The 19,267-nt window shown below is 40.1% G+C and overlaps 1 protein-coding gene across 1 annotated transcript in view; it reads right to left on the bottom strand.

The window, feature by feature from the left end:
- The window catches only part of MED1 (mediator complex subunit 1), a 28,053-nt gene that overhangs the window by 8,266 nt on the left and 520 nt on the right, over window positions 1-19,267 (bottom strand). The window contains exons 2-16 of the mRNA XM_080978251.1: window positions 16,774-16,883; window positions 15,980-16,058; window positions 14,846-14,900; window positions 13,956-14,088; window positions 10,967-10,995; window positions 8,974-9,045; window positions 8,084-8,158; window positions 7,263-7,336; window positions 6,045-6,134; window positions 5,003-5,114; window positions 4,648-4,772; window positions 3,513-3,631; window positions 1,068-1,269; window positions 285-380; window positions 61-166 (exon numbers count right to left, since the gene is read on the bottom strand). Coding sequence (XP_080834377.1) covers window positions 61-166; window positions 285-380; window positions 1,068-1,269; window positions 3,513-3,631; window positions 4,648-4,772; window positions 5,003-5,114; window positions 6,045-6,134; window positions 7,263-7,336; window positions 8,084-8,158; window positions 8,974-9,045; window positions 10,967-10,995; window positions 13,956-14,088; window positions 14,846-14,900; window positions 15,980-16,058; window positions 16,774-16,883 — 1,477 coding nt within the window. The remainder of the gene's footprint in view (window positions 1-60; window positions 167-284; window positions 381-1,067; window positions 1,270-3,512; window positions 3,632-4,647; window positions 4,773-5,002; window positions 5,115-6,044; window positions 6,135-7,262; window positions 7,337-8,083; window positions 8,159-8,973; window positions 9,046-10,966; window positions 10,996-13,955; window positions 14,089-14,845; window positions 14,901-15,979; window positions 16,059-16,773; window positions 16,884-19,267) is intronic.

Here is a 19,267-nt window from a genome sequence, read left to right as displayed (position 1 = left end):
TATATTTAACCACTGTCTTCAAAGATCAGTTTTTATTCTGGCTTAAGCAGTATGACATACCTTTGAACAACTTTAGCAATGAAGTCATCTGTGCAGATGAGTGCATCAGAAAGCCCTTTATACAATTTGCAGTTCACATGTGTAGAATCTTGCACATCCATTACCACTGAAAGACACAGAGGAATCACAGGGAGGTCATTAAATCGAAAATGTGTCCATCTTCATTCAATGACTGTTTATACATAATTTTTTTCTCTCTTAAAACCCTCCATCCAGCAACTTACCACAAACTAGAGAGTCATTTACAGGATGCTGAAAGGACACACTGAAACAGGAATCTGACAGAGGGCAGACTTCAAACTGCAGGATGCCTGGGGAATCTGGAAAGACAAAAGAGCTTGCTAGCAAAGGCCATAAGCTTAAAAAGTCATGTTCACCCTATAGATAAAATAAGGGAAAGAGAGAAAGATGTTCATACTTTTACTTGCAGCTCAACTAAGACACGGAAAAATAGGTCAGGAAACATCTGATGGTGCATGAGTTGGGTAACAGCTACTCTAATCTTTTCAAAGTTTATGTTTATTATGTTAGCTGCTCCAAGTTTACTCTGGAAGGAAGAGTCTTCTATTAATTTTAATAAAATAAATATTAGTTTGGTGCATTGTGGGCTTTGCCTGATAACTGCAGTGTGAGCAGTTTGCTTTAGGGCCTGCTTTCTTTAGTTTTTTTATACTCTTGCTTAGTTTCCTTACTAACTGAATGGAAATCCTGAACCTGAACTTACTGGCTATCTTGTTCATGCTTCCTTACACTATTTAGAATTTTGATGTGGTCAATAAATGCAAGGGTTGAGAAGCAACCATAGTACTAAGAGTACAAGTATTAACATACATAAATGGATAGAAAAACTGATTTTCCTAGGCAAGTGAAATAAATTGGTGGAAAAGCCAAAGGAGTCAGCTGCTGTAGTGATTTAAACCTAACAACATCTGGAGAAGACTGACAGATCATAGAGACCAATATGTTTTTAAAAATACTTCAGGCAATGTACCATGGCTAGCACTCACCTTCTTTTAAGACTGTTCGCTTGACACAGCTGCCTATCAGAGTGTTGTAGGCCACCTGATGCCTGATCAAATTGAGGATGAGAGGAACCCGACTAGGATGGTGGAAAGCAATTTTGCTGAGCAGAGTTCCCTGAAGACTTCGTCCATCTGGCAAGGGGGCATCTTTGTTGAGGAAGTAGCAGTGTTGCTGTCCTGGCAAAGCCTGTTATGAAGGGGGCACACACAATCTCACATTTACTACTTGGTAAAGTATGGATGGGTGCTACAAAATCATGCATAGCCAGGAGATGAAAACCAAACTACTGTTTTTGAAGAACAAAACTGCATTATTCCTTTATACTTTATTCCACCCTTTCCCAAAAAGTCCTACTAGTGGCAAAGGAAGGTGAGTAATGGCTCTGACAAAAACAAATAGATACAACAAAAGCATTGTGTCCACATTAAAAGAGGTAGGAACCAGTGCTATGGTTTCCCAAATTTGGATGTTTTGGGACTGCAATTCCCAGCAACCCTGACCATTGGTACTGCTAGCTAGGGATGATGGGAGTTGTAGTCCAAAAACAACTAGAGACCCAAGTTTGGGAAACTCCGCTAGGTTGTATTTGCTCTCTTTGGGGCTCAATTATATGGCTTGCCTAGTTAATACTTAATCTTCTGGTACTGGGATTAAAATAAGATCTCATTATATACCATCTCATGCTATTTTTTTCTAGACATCAGTATAAGTTTAGCAACAGCAGCATAATTACTTTGTCTTTTGAGGAGTCAGTTGAAAGTATTATCAATACATAATGCCAAAAATTCTCTTTTGCAGATCACTAATCATATCATGTGAGGTTCTTAGAACAGGAATTGCCTTCATTCCTTTCAGTCCAAGGTTCAGTTTCTCTACTGCACTCCTCTCAATAATAATCTCAATAATATTCTCTCTTGGGACGCGGGTGGCGCTGTGGGTGAAACCTCAGTGCCTAGGACTTGCCGATCGCATGGTCGGCGGTTCGAATCCCCGCGGCTGGGTGAGCTCCCGTCGTTCGGTCCCAGCTCCTGCCCACCTAGCAGTTCGAAAGCACCCTAAGTGCAAGTAGAGCAGAGCAGCTTCGTCACGCTGGCCACATGACCCGGAAGTGTCTTCGGACAGCGCTGGCTCCCGGCCTCTTAAGCGAGATGAGCACGCAACCCCAGAGTCGGTAACGACTGGCCTGTACGGGCAGGGGTACCTTTACCTTTACTAATATTCTCTCTTAAAAGCAAACTTGAGTAGTGGAACATCTATCAGTTAGGAAGCAAAATGGTGCCATCAAAATGGCTTTGTATAGATCTCACAAGTGATCATTGGTCCAGCACACAGAGCAGGGCATACCCTAGATTAAGTCTTTTGCTCCAAGTGGAAAGGGTGGTGGTCTGGAAATAGGAGGGGTAGATTTCCCTCCCATTGGCATGGTCAGACTACTTCCTGTTGAGGTTTGGACTTGCAGTGACAACTCTCCCCTACAAGGGTGGAATGCTATTTAGGATAGTCTATCCTCAGATGCTGATTGAATCCAATTCCTGACTGTTCTGGGTTTTCTCAATAGATAGGGCAGGAGATCCTGCTGAGGCCCTAGTCTATACAAGCAATTAAGAAAACAACTTTCCATAACGGTTAGTTGGTGGTCTTTGATTTTAAATTAAGTGTTTTCATTATACACAGATATGGTTGTAAACAGCTTTGATTTTTTATGAGATAGCAGGATGTAAATATTTTTATAAATAGAATAACTGGGAAAATAAAAAGGTGTCCTGGAACCAGAGCCATGAGGTTCCCTGTTCCAAGAAAGCTTGAGCCTTTAACAGAAGTGCTCCAGATAAGGGGTGGAAAAACACTGCACTATTTTGTAGCAAATCCCCAGTATAATGTGTACCAGGGGTCAGCAACCTTTTTCAGCTGTGGGCCGGTCCACCGTCCCTCAGACCATGGGGGGGGGGGGCAGACTATATTTTTTTGGGGGGGAAATGAACGAATTCCTATGCCCCACAAATAACCCAGAGATGCATTTTAAATAAAAGCACACATTCTACTCATGTAAAAACACACTGATTCCTGAACCGTCCGCAGGCAATTGGGCAGCATCCGGCCCCTGGGCCTTAAGTTGCCTACCTTTGCTGTGTACTTTATGACCACTCTTCCCTGAAGCCTCAAGATAAAGAACAATGGTGGAACTTCACCATAATTTATACTGAAGGCATCATCTAAACCTACCACAAATTCTCTAACAATGTAAAGTATTTCATTGAGAGAACATAGATTTTCTATAGTCAGATCATATAACCTGTCTAATCATGAAAAGCTATATATAGGATCCTGTATTAAAATTACTGATATTTAGTTGATTGTGCACCTAGAATTTACCAACCTTCTCACATTCTGTGGGTGAAGGTAATTTATGAAATACCCACATAACTTACCGCATAAAAGCGCATATTATGATTCAATGGTCCAGGGTCATCTTCCTTGGATAGCTCAAACTGTGTGATAAGCTCATATAAGGGGACATACGTTGGAGGGGTTTCAAACAATGGAATGCCTGAGAAAAGAAAAAAAACTATAACCGCCCACCCAGAAATTTGTCCTCTCATAAAATACAAGCATTAGCTGTTACCTACAACTTGTATTTGTACTAGAGGGGATCTCAATAATTTTCACTACAACTTGACATGAGAGATGCTTGTTGCGGCGTCAAATTTCTATAATCAGTTATGCAGAAACCACTTATGTTTAATATATTCCAATGTGGATATTGAATGCTAGGAACTGTGAAATTCTTGACATGGAGCTAACATGAAAATCAGCGTGATCTTATGGAGTGCTGCACCTGGGAGAGATGGGTTCAAATACCTGAACACTAATAAATTACACTAGTAATCTTGAAGAAAAAGCAGCAGGATCTTAAACAAGTATATTAGTGAGATAGCCCTCCCATGATCTGTGTGAAGATGAATGAGAAAAGTAGTAGCATTAAAGGCAATCTAAAAGGCCTGAGAGTAATCCAACCTCTGTGCCATGGAAGTCCACATACTGGTCCCTCCCCAATTAGGCAAATTACATGTTTTTCTGTATCTGCTTGCTCTGCGCCATTTGTTTGACTGAAAAATTAACGTCTCTAAGGATTTGGCATGGATTTAAACAAACACAAAAAACTAGTAACAAAAACAGATTGAGAAGATTAGCTTTTAAGTGGTCAGTAGGGATATGGGAAAAAGGATGAAGACATCCATGTGCTCTCATTAATACAAGACTCTGCTTAGCATTACTCTGATTTCTTGCCTTTTCCCAATTGTATCATTTGGGTTAATCAGTTCCATGATTAACGTTAGACACTTTGGGTTTTTTTAAAAAAGAGGAAGACAGTCTGAAGCTGCAGGTATATGGAAAACATGATCTAGGCTGCAGAAATGCTGAAGAACAGAGGAGCAAATATTCATATCAACCCAAAATTTAAAATGATTTGACTGCTGCCCTCTAGGTGTCAGGTTATGGCACCAAATACATCACTGATGCTAGCAAAACTCTATCAACAGCTTATCTGAAGACATGACTGACCTGTGCAGTTCTGAAGTTTCTGAATGAAAGCCCGAGAAACTGGAATAGGCCTTGGGAACTTCAAGAAGAAGCAAGCTGGCAAATCAACACTATTGGCACTGGTGATTGAGGAGAAAGAAGGTGTCCTAAAGAAGAAAAGATTACAATAGTATTACATCTGGGTTCATGCAAATACCTTTTTTTTTAACATCAGGAAGGCTGTAAATACACCTTTGTTCAGTTCTGAGTAACTAATTTATGCCGTTAGAAAACTAATTTATGCATTGTCCATCTTGGATGACCGTATGGAATCATTCTAATTCATTATGGTAAAATAGCACCAACAAGTAACCAACAAATAGCACCTGTTTCTTACCCTTTGTTGTCCACCGGATGAGATCCCATAATGAGAGGGGCAATTGGAAGTTTGTTCATTGTCAGTGTTCCCTCAATTGTAACACATATGTTCATACCCAGGTAGCGAGGAACTGAAAGTGGAGGCAAGTGTTAACTTTTCAAACAGCTGTATTAAATAAAAATAAAAATCCACTGCACAGCAACGGGTAATAAACTGGAGGTTATGTGTTGCTTATCAGCATTATGCACTAAAACCCTGAAAAGAATTGATCTGGAGGGCCATAGGTTTCCTACACCTGCTTTAAGGAATAAGTACTTTAAAAATCGAGGGAGTGCCTATTGTACTCCACTTCTCTAATTTGAAAGACCATCAGGTGTGGTGCAATCAGAATAAGAGGGAAGAAGAATGGGTGCAGTGGTAGCAAGTTGGGCCAGCCATGGAAAAAACCACAAATTGGTTCAATTTGTCACTTGGCTGTTTACTACGGTATTTAGTCTTTGCAACAAGCTGCAAACTTCATGGCTGGGGGTTTAATGTACAAGGTCCACTGCAGGTCCAGTACTGACATTTAGGCAAGATAATTTTCAGGATACTCCATCATGCTCACAATCATTAACCAGAAAACCAGAGAGTACAAGGTTATGTTTCCTACTAATAACCATTGTCTCTTAAAAAAACAAAACACAAACCTACTACTACTACAGTAATCTGAACTCATTATTTAACTGCCTCACTGTTAATCAACACATGAACATGTCAATAAACTTGCCTGGAGTCTAGATAAATTAGTAATCCACAGGAATGTTAATAGGACTGCTTGTTGATAAACATCAGACAGTGTTGGAATATAAGAAGCTGTCAATACTACTCAACTGACTATATAATATACTATTTCAATATATGAACATTGGGGGGAATATCTATACTCAGGAAAACACAAATAAACCTTATACCAAAATAAAAGAAATCTGCTGCTTGGGGTTCAAAGAAAACCTTCAATATAATCCAAGGTGTGTTCAGAATGCACATTTGGAAGCAGAAAGCATGTCTAGAAACATACCGTTGTTCTCATTCAGAATAATAGGAGCTCCAGTACCTTCCTCAATCAAATCATAGGGTGAAACATAATACTTCAGATTCATCAGGTGACCTGAAAGAAGAAAGCTTGTTAATGGGAAAGGGAACACAATGGGAATGGGAAGGTCAGAAGTGATGCCTATGTGTTGATCTCGACATATAAGATTATGTCCACCTAGCATTCTATGTAATTAAGAAGGTCACAGCTCTTAGGACAAAGATCTACAAATTTTACGGTTTTGGGGTTAATTTTTCATACTACCCACCACCTTCTATTCTCTTTTGCATGAAGTTCCATGTATTCCCAAATCTCATTCTCTTATCTGTGAAGCAGAAACCCATCGCTATGACTTACAGATCTCACCAGCCCTGATCACTGGCTATGCTGGTTGGGACTTTTGGGAGTTGTAGACAAAACTCAGGATTGACAAGGCTGCTCTACCATAGAATAAATTCTGTCCAAACAGCTGGCTTTTTGCTTCAGAGAGTGTCTTAGTGAAACAATTCTATAAACGTGGGAGACTAAAGGTCATCAACTACATTCCTTTTCCTCTCATGGCACTTAAGATGTGGCTCAGCCTTGAGAATATGCCACCTTCATATTATGACCTTCTTACAAGGAATTCAGGGTGGCATATGTAGCATTGTTTTTATTCTTACAACAATCCCATGAGAAAAATGGCCTGCTTAGTATCACCAAGCAACTTCATAGTAGTGCAGGGATTCCAACACCCGGAATTAAACCACAGTCATATACTGGCGATGAGCAAAAAAACCCCCAACAACCCAGTAATTTATGATGTGGCTCATGTATACCTAATTTACCAAACATGTATTCAGAAGCTCTGAAGGTTCTTGGTCCTGCTGATGGCTATATCCGGGGTTTGGAAAGAATTTTCCTTGAAGTCACTTTGGCTGCAGATTCTGAGAATATTTTGCCTTTCCTGTTAAGAGGTGGATCACTTGCATTTATGGAGCTCTTTGCTTTGCTAGCTAGCAGTCTTCCAATATGCATCTTTTCTCTGCTTATGGAATACTGGATAGGCTGAGCTCCATAAGGGGCTAATATGTGGATGGGTATTTCAACTCTTTAACAACAACAAAAATAGCATTGCACCATTTCACAAGTCATCTTTAAAGGGGGGAAATGGGCAGTATTGTAAAATGGACCCCTCTTCTGTCACAATTTACAGTCGCCTACCTCCACTCCTTGGGGTGAGATAGCCAACACTGCCATGCAGAATCTTGTCCAAAGGGCTTGCATTGGTGGCTTGCCTACAAGCAGACAGAATCAAAGACATATGATAAGCTGGTGCAGAATTAAGACCCAAGACTGCCACAATATAAATCTTTTGGATTATTATCTTAGACTGAATTTGTAACATGCCCAAACTGAAATTTTAGGTTTGCAGCACTAAGATTAAAAAGACGAACCCATTTTTCCTTCTGACATTATTTTTTCCTTTTTACTACCAAAATGATAGGCAGTGTAGGTCACAGGACAGACAGCTGGTCTTGGATATGGGAGCCTGGAAATCCAGTACCACCTCCTCATTGGACTTTAGCAGTCAATCTTTCAACCCCAGTTCCTCAAAGACCAAAGGTAGTTGTTGGGTTTGTTTGTTTGTTTATCCTTCAGTTTTAAGACTCTGGATTCCATAATGCTACCTTTGGAAACTCAAATAGCAATTCAAATGAAAGAAATGTAATATGCAAGCTTCTTTATTAATAAGCATCTATTTCTATAGACTGCTTTAGGGTACAGTGAGTTTGGCTGTGTTTGTTGCATTCATCTTCATGTGAGCCCTTTAAACTTGATCATCATCTGCCATATTTACAGAGGATGGAACTGAGGCTAAGATGTTGTGGCTTATCCGGGGAATAGCTAGTGGATCTGTAATTCAAGTAAGATTTGAACTCAGTTCCTTCCAAGTTCAATGTTCTACTTCCTGAACAGTATTTGCTGCTTAGGACATCAACAAGTAAATGCTGGGTTCATTCAGTAAGGCAAACTTCTCTTACCAGTACATCCCTGCCATCTTTGAAAGATCAAGCTCCAAGGACTGAAGAGCCAAGTACATTTTAGTTTTCAGTTTGCTAAGGAGAAAAAATAAAATATTATTTTAAAATTGGTACAGAAAAAAAGACAAAAAGATGCTTTGACGTGGCAACCCTATACACATTAACCTGGGAGTAGGTCTTTTTGAACTCACTGGGACTCCCTTCCAGTATACGGTACATGTATAGAATTGCACTGTGAGCCAACCGGAGCACTGTCCAACAAGTAGCAGCCTTCTATGGAAGGTCTCTCAACTGTTATCATACAAGATCACAGACATGCCAAGGACTTAAGCTTCAGACTTTTTATAGCTTATGTAGTTATTTCAGCTGAACACCAGAATCTGGAAACGACAGGAAGGGAGACTGCTCTCGCACTCAGGTCCTGCTTGTGGGCTTCCCAAAGGCATCCGGTTGGCCACTGTGAGAACAATATGCTGAACTAGATGGGCCATGAGGTTCTTACATTCTTAGCTTTCCTATTAAAAAATCCCTTTTTGACAAAATGAAGACTATATTCTAAGACTGGCCATACTTCTAAAATTTCCAATGCACACAAAGGATCCAACCTTGGCTGAACAACTCCTCTTTTAAAAAAGATGCAGATTTTAGCCCCTTTTGTGTTCTTTCTAGCGTCAGTAATACTGCAGTTCTACACTGGCTTCCTTGAAGTTGGGAGAGATAATCAAGAGTGGTAATGTAGGAAAGGGACGGGGGTGGCACATAAAGTAAGGAGAAAAGGGGCAGGTAGACATACAATTGGGCAGGGTTTCAACCACTATATGCAATGCTCTAACAAATATGTGACTGAAGTGTTGCCACATCACAGAAATTATGACTAGTGGAATGCTTACTTGTCACCAGGCAGTTTATACAGATTGACAAGACCCTTCAGGTGCTTAGAAAATTCTTCAAAATTTCTCTCTCTGGGAAAGAAAAACATATCAATTTTAGAGAATCTGGAGGAATCATACATGCCAGAGATATTTACAGTTAGATGCACCTAAGAGAGATGGTGAAAGGAGTCCATTTCAACATTTTAGCTCCAAAAGCACATGCTACTACAGCACCCCTCCATAAAATTCCAAGATGCACAATACACTTCATAGGAAAAATAGATAGCCACCCCCCCCATACTGGAGGGTTGCAAGTACTGAAGCTTCGATTTCAGTATCCTTACTTTGAAATGTTATGGCCCAAGCTGCTTGCCTATGGTGCTGTGCCCTCTGTAGGCTTCAGTGCTCTTTTGCTGGCTACTTGTCCTCCTGGGCCTTCTCAAAACTCTCTGAGAGGACTTTTTCCCTATGTGACTCTCATAGCCCTGAAACCAGTATTCTGAAGGAGAATTTCTAAGAGAAATCTTTAGAACAAAACAAATTATTGTAAGGCCTAGGTGGTTGCCAACAACCCTATTCTCCTGATAGAAGAGAAATATGACAAGTTCACCAACGCAGTGCCTGATGAGGTCAATGTGCCTGCCAGTATCTATGGCATCTGCCAAAGGTCTCAGAAAATACCGCTTCAAAAAGTCACAATGCATGAGAGACTATTTGCTCTTCCCCCTCCGTTCCTATTTGCACTGGCTTGGCCTCTCCTAGACATGCACCCAGCAACCATTTTGTGCTACACTATGCCCCTTCGGTAGCCATTTTATAACTAACATTCACAGTGCTTTCTTAAAATTCCAAATGTGCTCACTGGCTGAAAAATGTTGGTGATCCCTACGTACAGAGTGATGCCACTCCTAATTTCTTATTAAAGACTCAACCTTGCCTTCTTACTTAGGAGCAAAGGAGTTGGCCTCTCCGCAGTGGATGAGAACAGTCTTCATATAATTCCAAAGAGGAAGTTAAAAACCTTCTGCTGAAATCTATGTTTTTAAAAACCCCAAATGTGCAAGTTACAGTGACTTATCCAATGCATTTCAAAGACCTTCATGGATAAACAGGGACCTTTCAAACATGAGCTTGAAGCTGTTTTACAATTCAGTTTGGAGGCCAAGACAAGCAACTATTTGACAATTTGGTGGTAACAGCAAACTGTGGTTTGTACTAGGGAAGAAGTAACTCAAAGAAATGGAGAGCCCACGGGGATCATATCATAAGGCCCATTCATATAACACCTAACCTGACTTGGTGTTGTTTGAACCAGCTCAGTGAATACAGAATATATATTGGGTCTATGTTGCACCAGTGTCAACATAATCTTCACATGTTGTGAGAGAGATTTGGGTCAGCTGTACAAGGCTCAAGTCATAGCTAATTAGCCACCAAAGGCAGGAGCAACATACTACATCCTAAGGAAAACTGCATGCTTAAAAGGCTCGTTTTGGCAGGGTGGTGCTTTATAACAGGAAAAAGAGAACTGAAAAGAAACCTGATTATGGTGACCCTAAAAATTCCATATTGTCTGGATATTGGACTTTTTTTTTTTTAAGCAAGTAAATAAACATTCTGTTTCATGGTCACTGATATGAGCTATTCATGCTGCTTTTCAAAAGGGCCAGAAACTGAAAACTGGATGAATATCCTCAGTTCATATGCACCCACTGTTTGCTGTCAAATCTAAGCAACACTGCTGCCCCACCCAGTTCTTCAATTCTTGTTCATTCCAAAATCTTCACCTCACCCTACACAATGCCTGAAAAGCACTATGGTTGAGAAAAGATCTGTACTCTATGTTCTAAAATAGCCAATATGGTGGATGAGTAAGCCACAATAAATCCAGAATGCTGTATATAAATTGTACAAGAGGCATTATAGGAAATGGAGGAATGGTTGTAGCCATACAACAGAACTGCACATGGAGAAGGTATGTAGCCAGTAATGAAAGAGACTTAGTACTCACCTTAGATGCTGCACCAGCTCTGGGCAACTCTAGAAGGGAAAATAAAAATGTGTGCCACAACTTCAATTGAAACTGTTGCAGTTATTCAGCACAATGGTGCTGGCTTAAATTGTACATGACTATAGGGAATGTCAGCTTCATATGAGTACAAAACCCTTAAAACTTTCCTAAACAGTCCTACAGGATATTTGGACAATGCAGAAGGCAGGTCAGTGATGTCCAGTGTTTCAAACACTGGGTGATAAGTAAGGATGGACACTTCCGGGGTTGCGCCACCGGCAATGGCGGACTCCCTCTGAACTGGAGGGACTAGCTCTGCAGAAAACGGGTCTTTTCTGCTACGGCGAAGCGGGGACCCACTTAAAAATCACAGGCGGATGAAGCCTGTGACCATGGGACTCGGCGGGCACCTTTAGCGCCCCCCCAACCCGCTAAGGAACCCACTAACGGGCTCCGAAGTGAAGAGGGGGAAGTGGCGCGGTGCTGTGAGTCAACTGCTATTTCCGTGGAGCGAAGCCGCATAGCTGTTGCCGGAGAGCGCTGCCTTTTTCCTGGGACAATTTGGACTTTAAAATAAGCACCCGTGAGTACTTAGACTTTGAACAATTGGACATCAAATAAGGACTTGCGAGTAGGAAAGAATCGGACTTTAAAATTTACTTGAATTTGGTACGGAACGGGAAGGTCTAAACAGGAAGTCATCCTTCCGTTCTTTTGTAAACAGAATAAAGCAAAGGCAACTTAAACTAGAGCTCAGAAAATCGCTTTTAAAAGATTGGATTTCGCCATTTAAAATTGTGGAACCCCCCTTCGACAGCAGGAGAAGGGGGGGGATCTTTTTGGACTGTTTAAAGTGACTTTAAAGTGAAGTAACTTTCCTCCGTCCTGATCCTGGAGCGGGCTGTCAGGACTGACGTGTGAAGTTCATTAACCAAAGACAAGTGTTTTTGACAGATGGCTAAAAGAAGAGAAACCTAGTGATTCCACTGTTCCCTTTCGCATTTTAAAGGATTATATATGGACAAAGTATCTTAAAAAAAGGAACTTTGTTGCAAGAATAAATAGAAGTCTTCCCCCTAGGGGGAGTCTGTGAAATTGTAACTGTGAAACTGTAACTAACTCCAGGGAGTCGATAGCTGTTACAGATTACAACCGTGGGAACAAGTATCTGACCTTGTGGGACAATGTATTCAGAAGCCTTGTTGTATGCTCTCTATAAAACAAACGATCTATTGGAACAATTACACGAGAAGGTGAATTGGATGGCGACTTCGACTAGAAATTTTGAACAGGCAGTGGGAAACTTTGAACAGACAGTGGGAAAATATGTGGAGTCCACTCAGGATTTAAATCAGGAGTGTGTCTTGACAGAACAGGAGTTTTTGACATTAAATCAGGAGTGTGTTTTGACAGAGCAGGCCCAACAGGAATATGATTTTTTGGATTTGACAAATGAACTTGGAAAAAGCCATATCTGGAAAGGAAAAGTTTGGCTTGGTTTGGAAATGGGGGGCTGGATTGACCCCCCTATGCTGGGATGTTTGGACTTTTCAAATATGGCAACGGGCCGTGAGATGTTTGGGACTGTGGGGGCTCTCAATTTTGGAGGGCCTTTGAAACATGCTTTTAAATACTACATGGAATTTAGTGTTGAACATGGAAAAGGGGCTGATCTGTTGAGAAGGGTTAAAAACATGTCAAGCTGGAGTTACCACGAGCAAGAGACAAGGGAAAATACAGTTACAAATATGAAGAAGAGCCGCGGAAGGGTCATGGAAGAGACTTGAGGGCCTCGGACATAAGGTTGCCAGGTTAATGGGCTAGATTGACGGGAATAAGGACTGACAAAACCCGGAACCAGGAGGAAGGGACGCTGGATGAAGATTGGATCTGTTTATACCTCTTTCTTCTACTATTAGAACTGTTTTATAAAATTGATGAATGATAGGAAAATGTTGGAATGAAATTACTTGGCTTTAGCAAAGATGTTTAAAGAATTATGAAAAAATATTATGATTATGAGAAGTTGGTAAGGATAAGATTAAAGTTTTAAGTGTTAAGGTTTATTTTATTATAGAAAGATAAGGTCAAGGATTTGCTGGGATAATTAATAACTAGGATACAAAGAAAGGGAGGAGGAGGAGGTCTAAGAAAGAAGGTAATGACAGTTAAGGATTTGAAAATAATGAATTTGTTTTTAAATGTTTTTAAAGTTTTGTGATTTTTGCATTCTTCTTTTTTTCCCCTTTTTTTCTGTCTTTTTTCTCATTTGGAATTTTTTCTTATATGGTGGGAAGGGGTTGGTTTTTTTTTCTTTCTTCCTTTTTTCTACTTTGTTAATTATTTTTATTCTTTGTACTCTCTTCTGCTTCTATTTTATCTTTTTTTTCCTTTTTGTAACATTTTGAAAATCTCAATAAATATCTTTTTTTTTAAAAAAAGATAAGTAAGGATGATTAGAAATGACTGCAAGCATTTTGAAGGATGAGACTATAAAGTTAAAAAAATGATCTCAAATCCTTACGCTGCTCCGAAAAGAACAAAAAATAAGTTTGGGGAGGGGGAGAGAATTACAAATGGTACTAACTTGGTTAGCAAGCTATTTGTACCACACTAGTAATAGGGCAAAGGGAGCTTTGACTTCTCTCCCTACTACTGAGGGATCCAACATTTTATTAAAGGCTGGAAAATGATAGCCTCGGTTTTGAAAGAGTAGGCAGAATGTGAAAATGTGGCAGCTTGTGACTTTTTTACAAGGGACTGGCTAAGAGGACTTAAAGGGAATTGGGCTGAATAGATCACTTTCCTTCTGGAGAAGTGTAAAACTAAATGCAGGAGTAGAGATATCTGGATTTTAGGAAGCTGTTAAGCTCAGGGTTGATACATACTGTAGACTGCCCTGTGCTCTCAGAACAGAATGGGCTGTAAAAACATGTTTCTACAAAAAGTAGAAGGCAGAAGTTTGGTGTGACCTTCATACTCTACGTACCACAGGGTTTTCTCCATGATGGGCCACCTTAACATCGCACAGCTGTCCTGTAGGATCCAAATGGACTTCCACATAGAACATGTCTGAAGTTATGTAACATTCAGTGCCATTTGCACTAAGATGAGATCCAAGACTTACACACAAGAAGAGAAAAGGTATTCACACATGAAAAGCTTTATCAAATACCAATCAATAGCACATCAATCTGTTTGGCTGGAGGCATCTCTCCTGGTCTCCCCTGGAGGCTCAAGACTGATAATAATGGGCTGCACACAGGTTGGTTGCACTGAATTTATACTGAACCTGCAATCTTAACCTCACTTTCAGGAAGTAAGTCACACTGACTTCAATGGTTCTAAACAGCCATAGATAGGATTGTACTGTAAGTCTTGATTAACTTGTCCCTTTAATTCCAATGAGAAATAAGTGCAACAACCAATCTCGATTATAGTCCAGTGTGTAGGGTACATGCCTCTTACATTTCTCTTTCTACATAACCACCATGTGATTGCTATTTGGCAACATTCCTTTTTAAAAAAAAATTATTTCAAAACTGAAAAATGGCAATATTCCTTTCCACCCATCCAGGGTAGAGATGGAACTAAACTAAAATCTAAGTCTAATTAAATCAAACATTTGATCTGCTGGACCTCACTGCAACAAAAACTTTGGCTTCTTCATTCTTAAGCGTGTAGTATAAACAGTGAATAAAAAAAATACAAAAAATGTGATTGGTTGTAGTCTCAATTAGCTCTTAAACATAAGATACACAAAAAGTATTAATCTTACTCAGTGGCGGGGAACCTATGGCCCTCTAGATATTGCTGGACTAAAATTCCAAACAGTCCCAGCCAGTTGGCTAATTGTCAGGGATCATGGGAGTTACTCACCCATTTTGTCTTGCAATAGACTCTAAGCGATCTGTCATGGCAGGTAGTGATGTCACTAGGAGGAAGATGAGCTTGTTTAAAGCCAAGTACATAAGCAAATTTATTCAAGTCCCAATAGGTGATATCCAACCAAGCCATACTCAGAGTAGACCCACTGAAATCAATGGACAGTTGATCTGAACTGAAAGGGGGTGGCAGACATAGAGGTTTATCTTTCCATCTGCTGGGCAGCTGGAGCTTTAACTGCCTGAGAAAGCCAGCTCACCTTCACAGCCCCTTATCAACTATGAGGTAGAGGCAATAGCCAAGGCACTTCTATTTGTCACCGAACTTGTGCCACATTCTAAAGATGCAGCCCAAAGACAAGACCCTGCCTCTTGGTCAGAAATCCTACAATTGTAGACAAGTACTCCACAACTTGTGGAAATAAGAGTAAAAATTTGATCCTGAACTGCCCTCAGATGTGTACATAAAAGACAACTTCTGTGTCTGTACTAATTTAATTAGTTACTTGATTAATTATACTTGATGTCAGAAAGTGACAGAATTGCCACCTCACAGCAGTGGCTGTTTTAAAAGGTGGACAACCAGGATATTGAACTATGCAGAGATTCAACACACAGTCAACTGAGTGGGAACTTCAGGCTCACAGGAGCCTTTCGCTTACCCAGTTTTCCCATTGAAAAAAAATGAGAATTACTATGGTACAGGCTGCAAGTTTTGGTAACTGGCCTGAACAGGAACATAAACAATCTTTCTTCTTTAACCAGACACCAAGTGGTTAGGAGTGTGCAATATAACATGTGACTATACAAACAGTGATAATTGATTCAATGACTCTATTGAACATGAGCATTATACATGTCCAGTATGCAGCTTACCCATTACAGCAACACAGAGCCTAAGAATGCAGTTATAAACATACAAGGCCATAAGTTCCACTAAATACAGTAGGACTTCTGAGTAAGCATGCAAACGGCTGTCCAATAACCTTGAGGGTATCACAGTAATTCTTTGCGCCCATCTAATACAAACCATATAAACACCTTTATTATCCTAATGTCAATTCCTCCTAGTCTTTTTTTTTTTTTTAAACCACAAACACTTATTTATGTTTCAGAAGCATCTACCAACCTTTTAATGCCTTCTGCAAAGTTTCTAAGCAGCTGACAAGATTCTGGTGACCAACAGAGTTCATTACAACTCGCTTTTCCTACGTTCAAAGGTGATGGAGAGAAAAAAATAGAGAAAGTGTTCATGCACATTCAGCAATACTGTGAAAAGAAAGCTATAACTAAAACATTGGAGAATTCAACTGCATTCCTGAAGGCTTCCACTTTGTTTGTTCTGGAAAAATCAGCTCCTATGGGTGCTGTAAATAAAAAAACCATCCACAGATGATGGCCTTGTGCATTATAAAGCTAGACCATTGTATGAGTCACACCAACTCAAACCAATGATAGCTCAGAATTGTTCTACTAAATAATAGCAAATAAAAATAATTATTATTCAAAAGCTAGATTGTTTTGACTAATACTTTCTGTGTTCTAAGAGTTACTGGGTTTTTGATAAAAGAATCAGCAAAGACAGTTTCTTTGCAATTGTGGTCCATCACTGCCAATCTTCCCATATAGTGCATAGTTGCAGAGGAATGCTAGGCACCTTCATCTAGGGAGTATTCACAATTGATATGGAACAGCAGCAAAGACAGTGCTACCAGAATGGAGAGCATGTCATAGAATTCAACCCAGAATCTTCTGTAACTGCTGGGATTCTGTGAAAGATGCACACATTCTGTGAAAGATCTCTTGGCAATTTACTGTTGACAGTGTCCTCTCTAAGTAGACAATCTTGACAATCACTGTTTTATGAAAATGTGCAAGGAGATTTTATCAAGTACTCCCATCTAAAATACGCTAAACCCTTACCATAACTTGCCGGACAAGCTTCATGGTTTCTGTCCACGGTCTACTGTTAGGGTTAAACTTGACATGAAGCCTTTCTAGAAGGGAACTCATCTTATTCAGTTTCTCTGTTTCTATAAGAGAAATTGCAAGTCAGTGAAGCATACGATATATTTGAATTTCAGTCCAGAGATGCAGGTTCACCTTCAATTTCCCTGCATAACCCCCAGAGAACATTAACTTGAGCTATGTAACCATGAATAGACTAAAGTACCTTGCAGAATGGGACCATGGTACATGCAACCCAGAATTCTTTACAATACGTACCGTCAACATTAGATAACCAATGGCAGGTACTGATCTATGTTCTCCATATTTCTTACATACGGGTGTAGAAGAGATCAATACTGTCATAAGTAAAATATCAAGCTCAGGACACAATAAGAGGGCTTAATCCTACAGTGAACAAAGCTAAAAGGGGCCTGCTTCATATTATTAAACCTCTGAACTTTATTTAAAATCCTATAATAACAATGGAATGGCAAAATCAAATGGAGGAGTTCAATATGTTGTTGTTTTAAAGGCAAATATAGCTCAGTGGGTTTACAAAAAGAAAACCTAAAGTTTAATATTTTGTTTTCAGCTAAAGGACCTCAGGTTGATTCTTTTGTATCTATTGATATATTTACTATTTATGCTCTCTGTGAAAATGTGATTCTTAAGTGATGCATCCCTTTCTGAGACATTTATAAGAAGGCAGGTTAAACAGGCATTGTTTTCAGCTATCCTACTGGCAAACTAACAATGCTGTAACATCTGAAATGCACACTGCTGCCACTTTAAACATAGGAGGCTTTACAAGGGAGCAATTACTTCAATATTTTTAAACCTCAGAAAGCAAGTTAGGCAGCATCATACATAACGAGCAAAAGATTTGTAAAGAAAGCTGTAGCAAGAATATTTACTTTCCTTTTTTCAATGGAAAGTTAAGTAACCTTTAACACAAAGCCGTAAATAGCAACTCACCTGACTGCCTGTGGTGAAGTAAGAACTACCTCCAGGTAACAAGGCAGGAAATCTGTAAACCCACAAATGACTAAGAGGTGCATGTTGGCAGGCAGCCTAGAATTTTTTTTTAAAAAATGATTTCTTTTTGGATGTTGCTATTTTTTTGAAAAGCTTCAGAAATGCAGAAGGCATCAACACCTCTAAAACCATCTCCATTTAATTGTGGGTATTATGTATGTCATTTTCAGGGCTGGAAAAGTTTCAAATTCTTAGGCAGCTGCAGAGTGACAAGTGTAGACAGCATATTTCTAGGTAGTAACACAACCACATTTTTTTCTTTCCTTGACATTTCTACCAAGATATCTATCTCCATTTAGGATGATCATCTTATATTGTCATATACTCAGCATATTGGGCCATCTAGGCCACTACTGTCTACTGATGGGCAGCTAAGCCTCATGTTATTTATTGGTCAGACAAAGGTCTTTCAAAGCACTGCTGATGGTCTTCTAACTGGATATACCAGAGATTGAATCTGAGATCTTATGCACACAAAGCAAGTACTTTATTACTCAGCTATGGTCCACCCTCACCAGAAACCTTAAAAACCTACTCTTCACTATGTGTTTTGAAAAGCAATAGATCACTCCCTCTAGCATGTCCTCCATACACATTCCTGGGTCTGCTAGCTAGTCACTGCTTGCAGACAAAAGGCCTGAAAGAACCTTTGATTTAACTCAACATGGTGGTTAGGATATGCTAAAGAAACATCCAGCTCCTTTCTGAGGTTTATAGTCCATGAAAGCCCCTTTCTCTTTCTACAAAGCTCATCTCTTGCATGATGGAGGACTGCAAAGGCTACAGTCCTAAACATGTACTAGCAAGTCAGGCCAACTGAACATAGTGAGGTTTACTACCAAGTAAGCACAGTATAGGATTCAGCAGTAAATTCCACAATGGCTTCTACGTTTTGGGCGTTCCACCAAGACCCTTTCCACCTGCAGGATGGGGAGTCTGCTGGCTTCCAGATGTCGTTTGATCCCAGCTCTCATCAGCCCTAGCCAGCATAGCCAATGGTCAGTTATGATGGGAGCTGGGGCACAGCACCATCTTGAGGCCCATAGGTTCCTCACACCCGCCTTAAAAGCAAGCGGCAGAGAGAGATCGAGCAAGTTTAAATAAAGAAAAGAAAGCCAAACTTGTTTCTCGCCCCCACTGAAGAAGCATTCAACTGTTGAATGCTTTGCAGATACTACCATAGGAGCAGACTCCTAGCCCCCCCCCCGCCCCAAGTTCACAGGCACCGCCATTCAAATGGCGTGCATGTGCTGGGTCTTGTGATTGATTGCGTTTCACCCCCATATTTTATAATAATAATAATTTTATTCGAGTCGACACCCCTGGATGCTACAATTTAAAAAAGGGGGTGGGGCTTTTAAAAAAACTCCCTAACTCCAACCTGTACATAACTCCCGGAGAAGAATTCACGAATGAGGTCCGACGTCTTCCC

This window comes from Podarcis pityusensis, assembly GCF_964106645.2.
Source record: "Podarcis pityusensis genome assembly, chromosome: 13".
NCBI classification, from domain to species: Eukaryota; Metazoa; Chordata; class Lepidosauria; order Squamata; family Lacertidae; genus Podarcis; species Podarcis pityusensis.
This window is presented reverse-complemented; position numbering and strand designations above follow the sequence as displayed.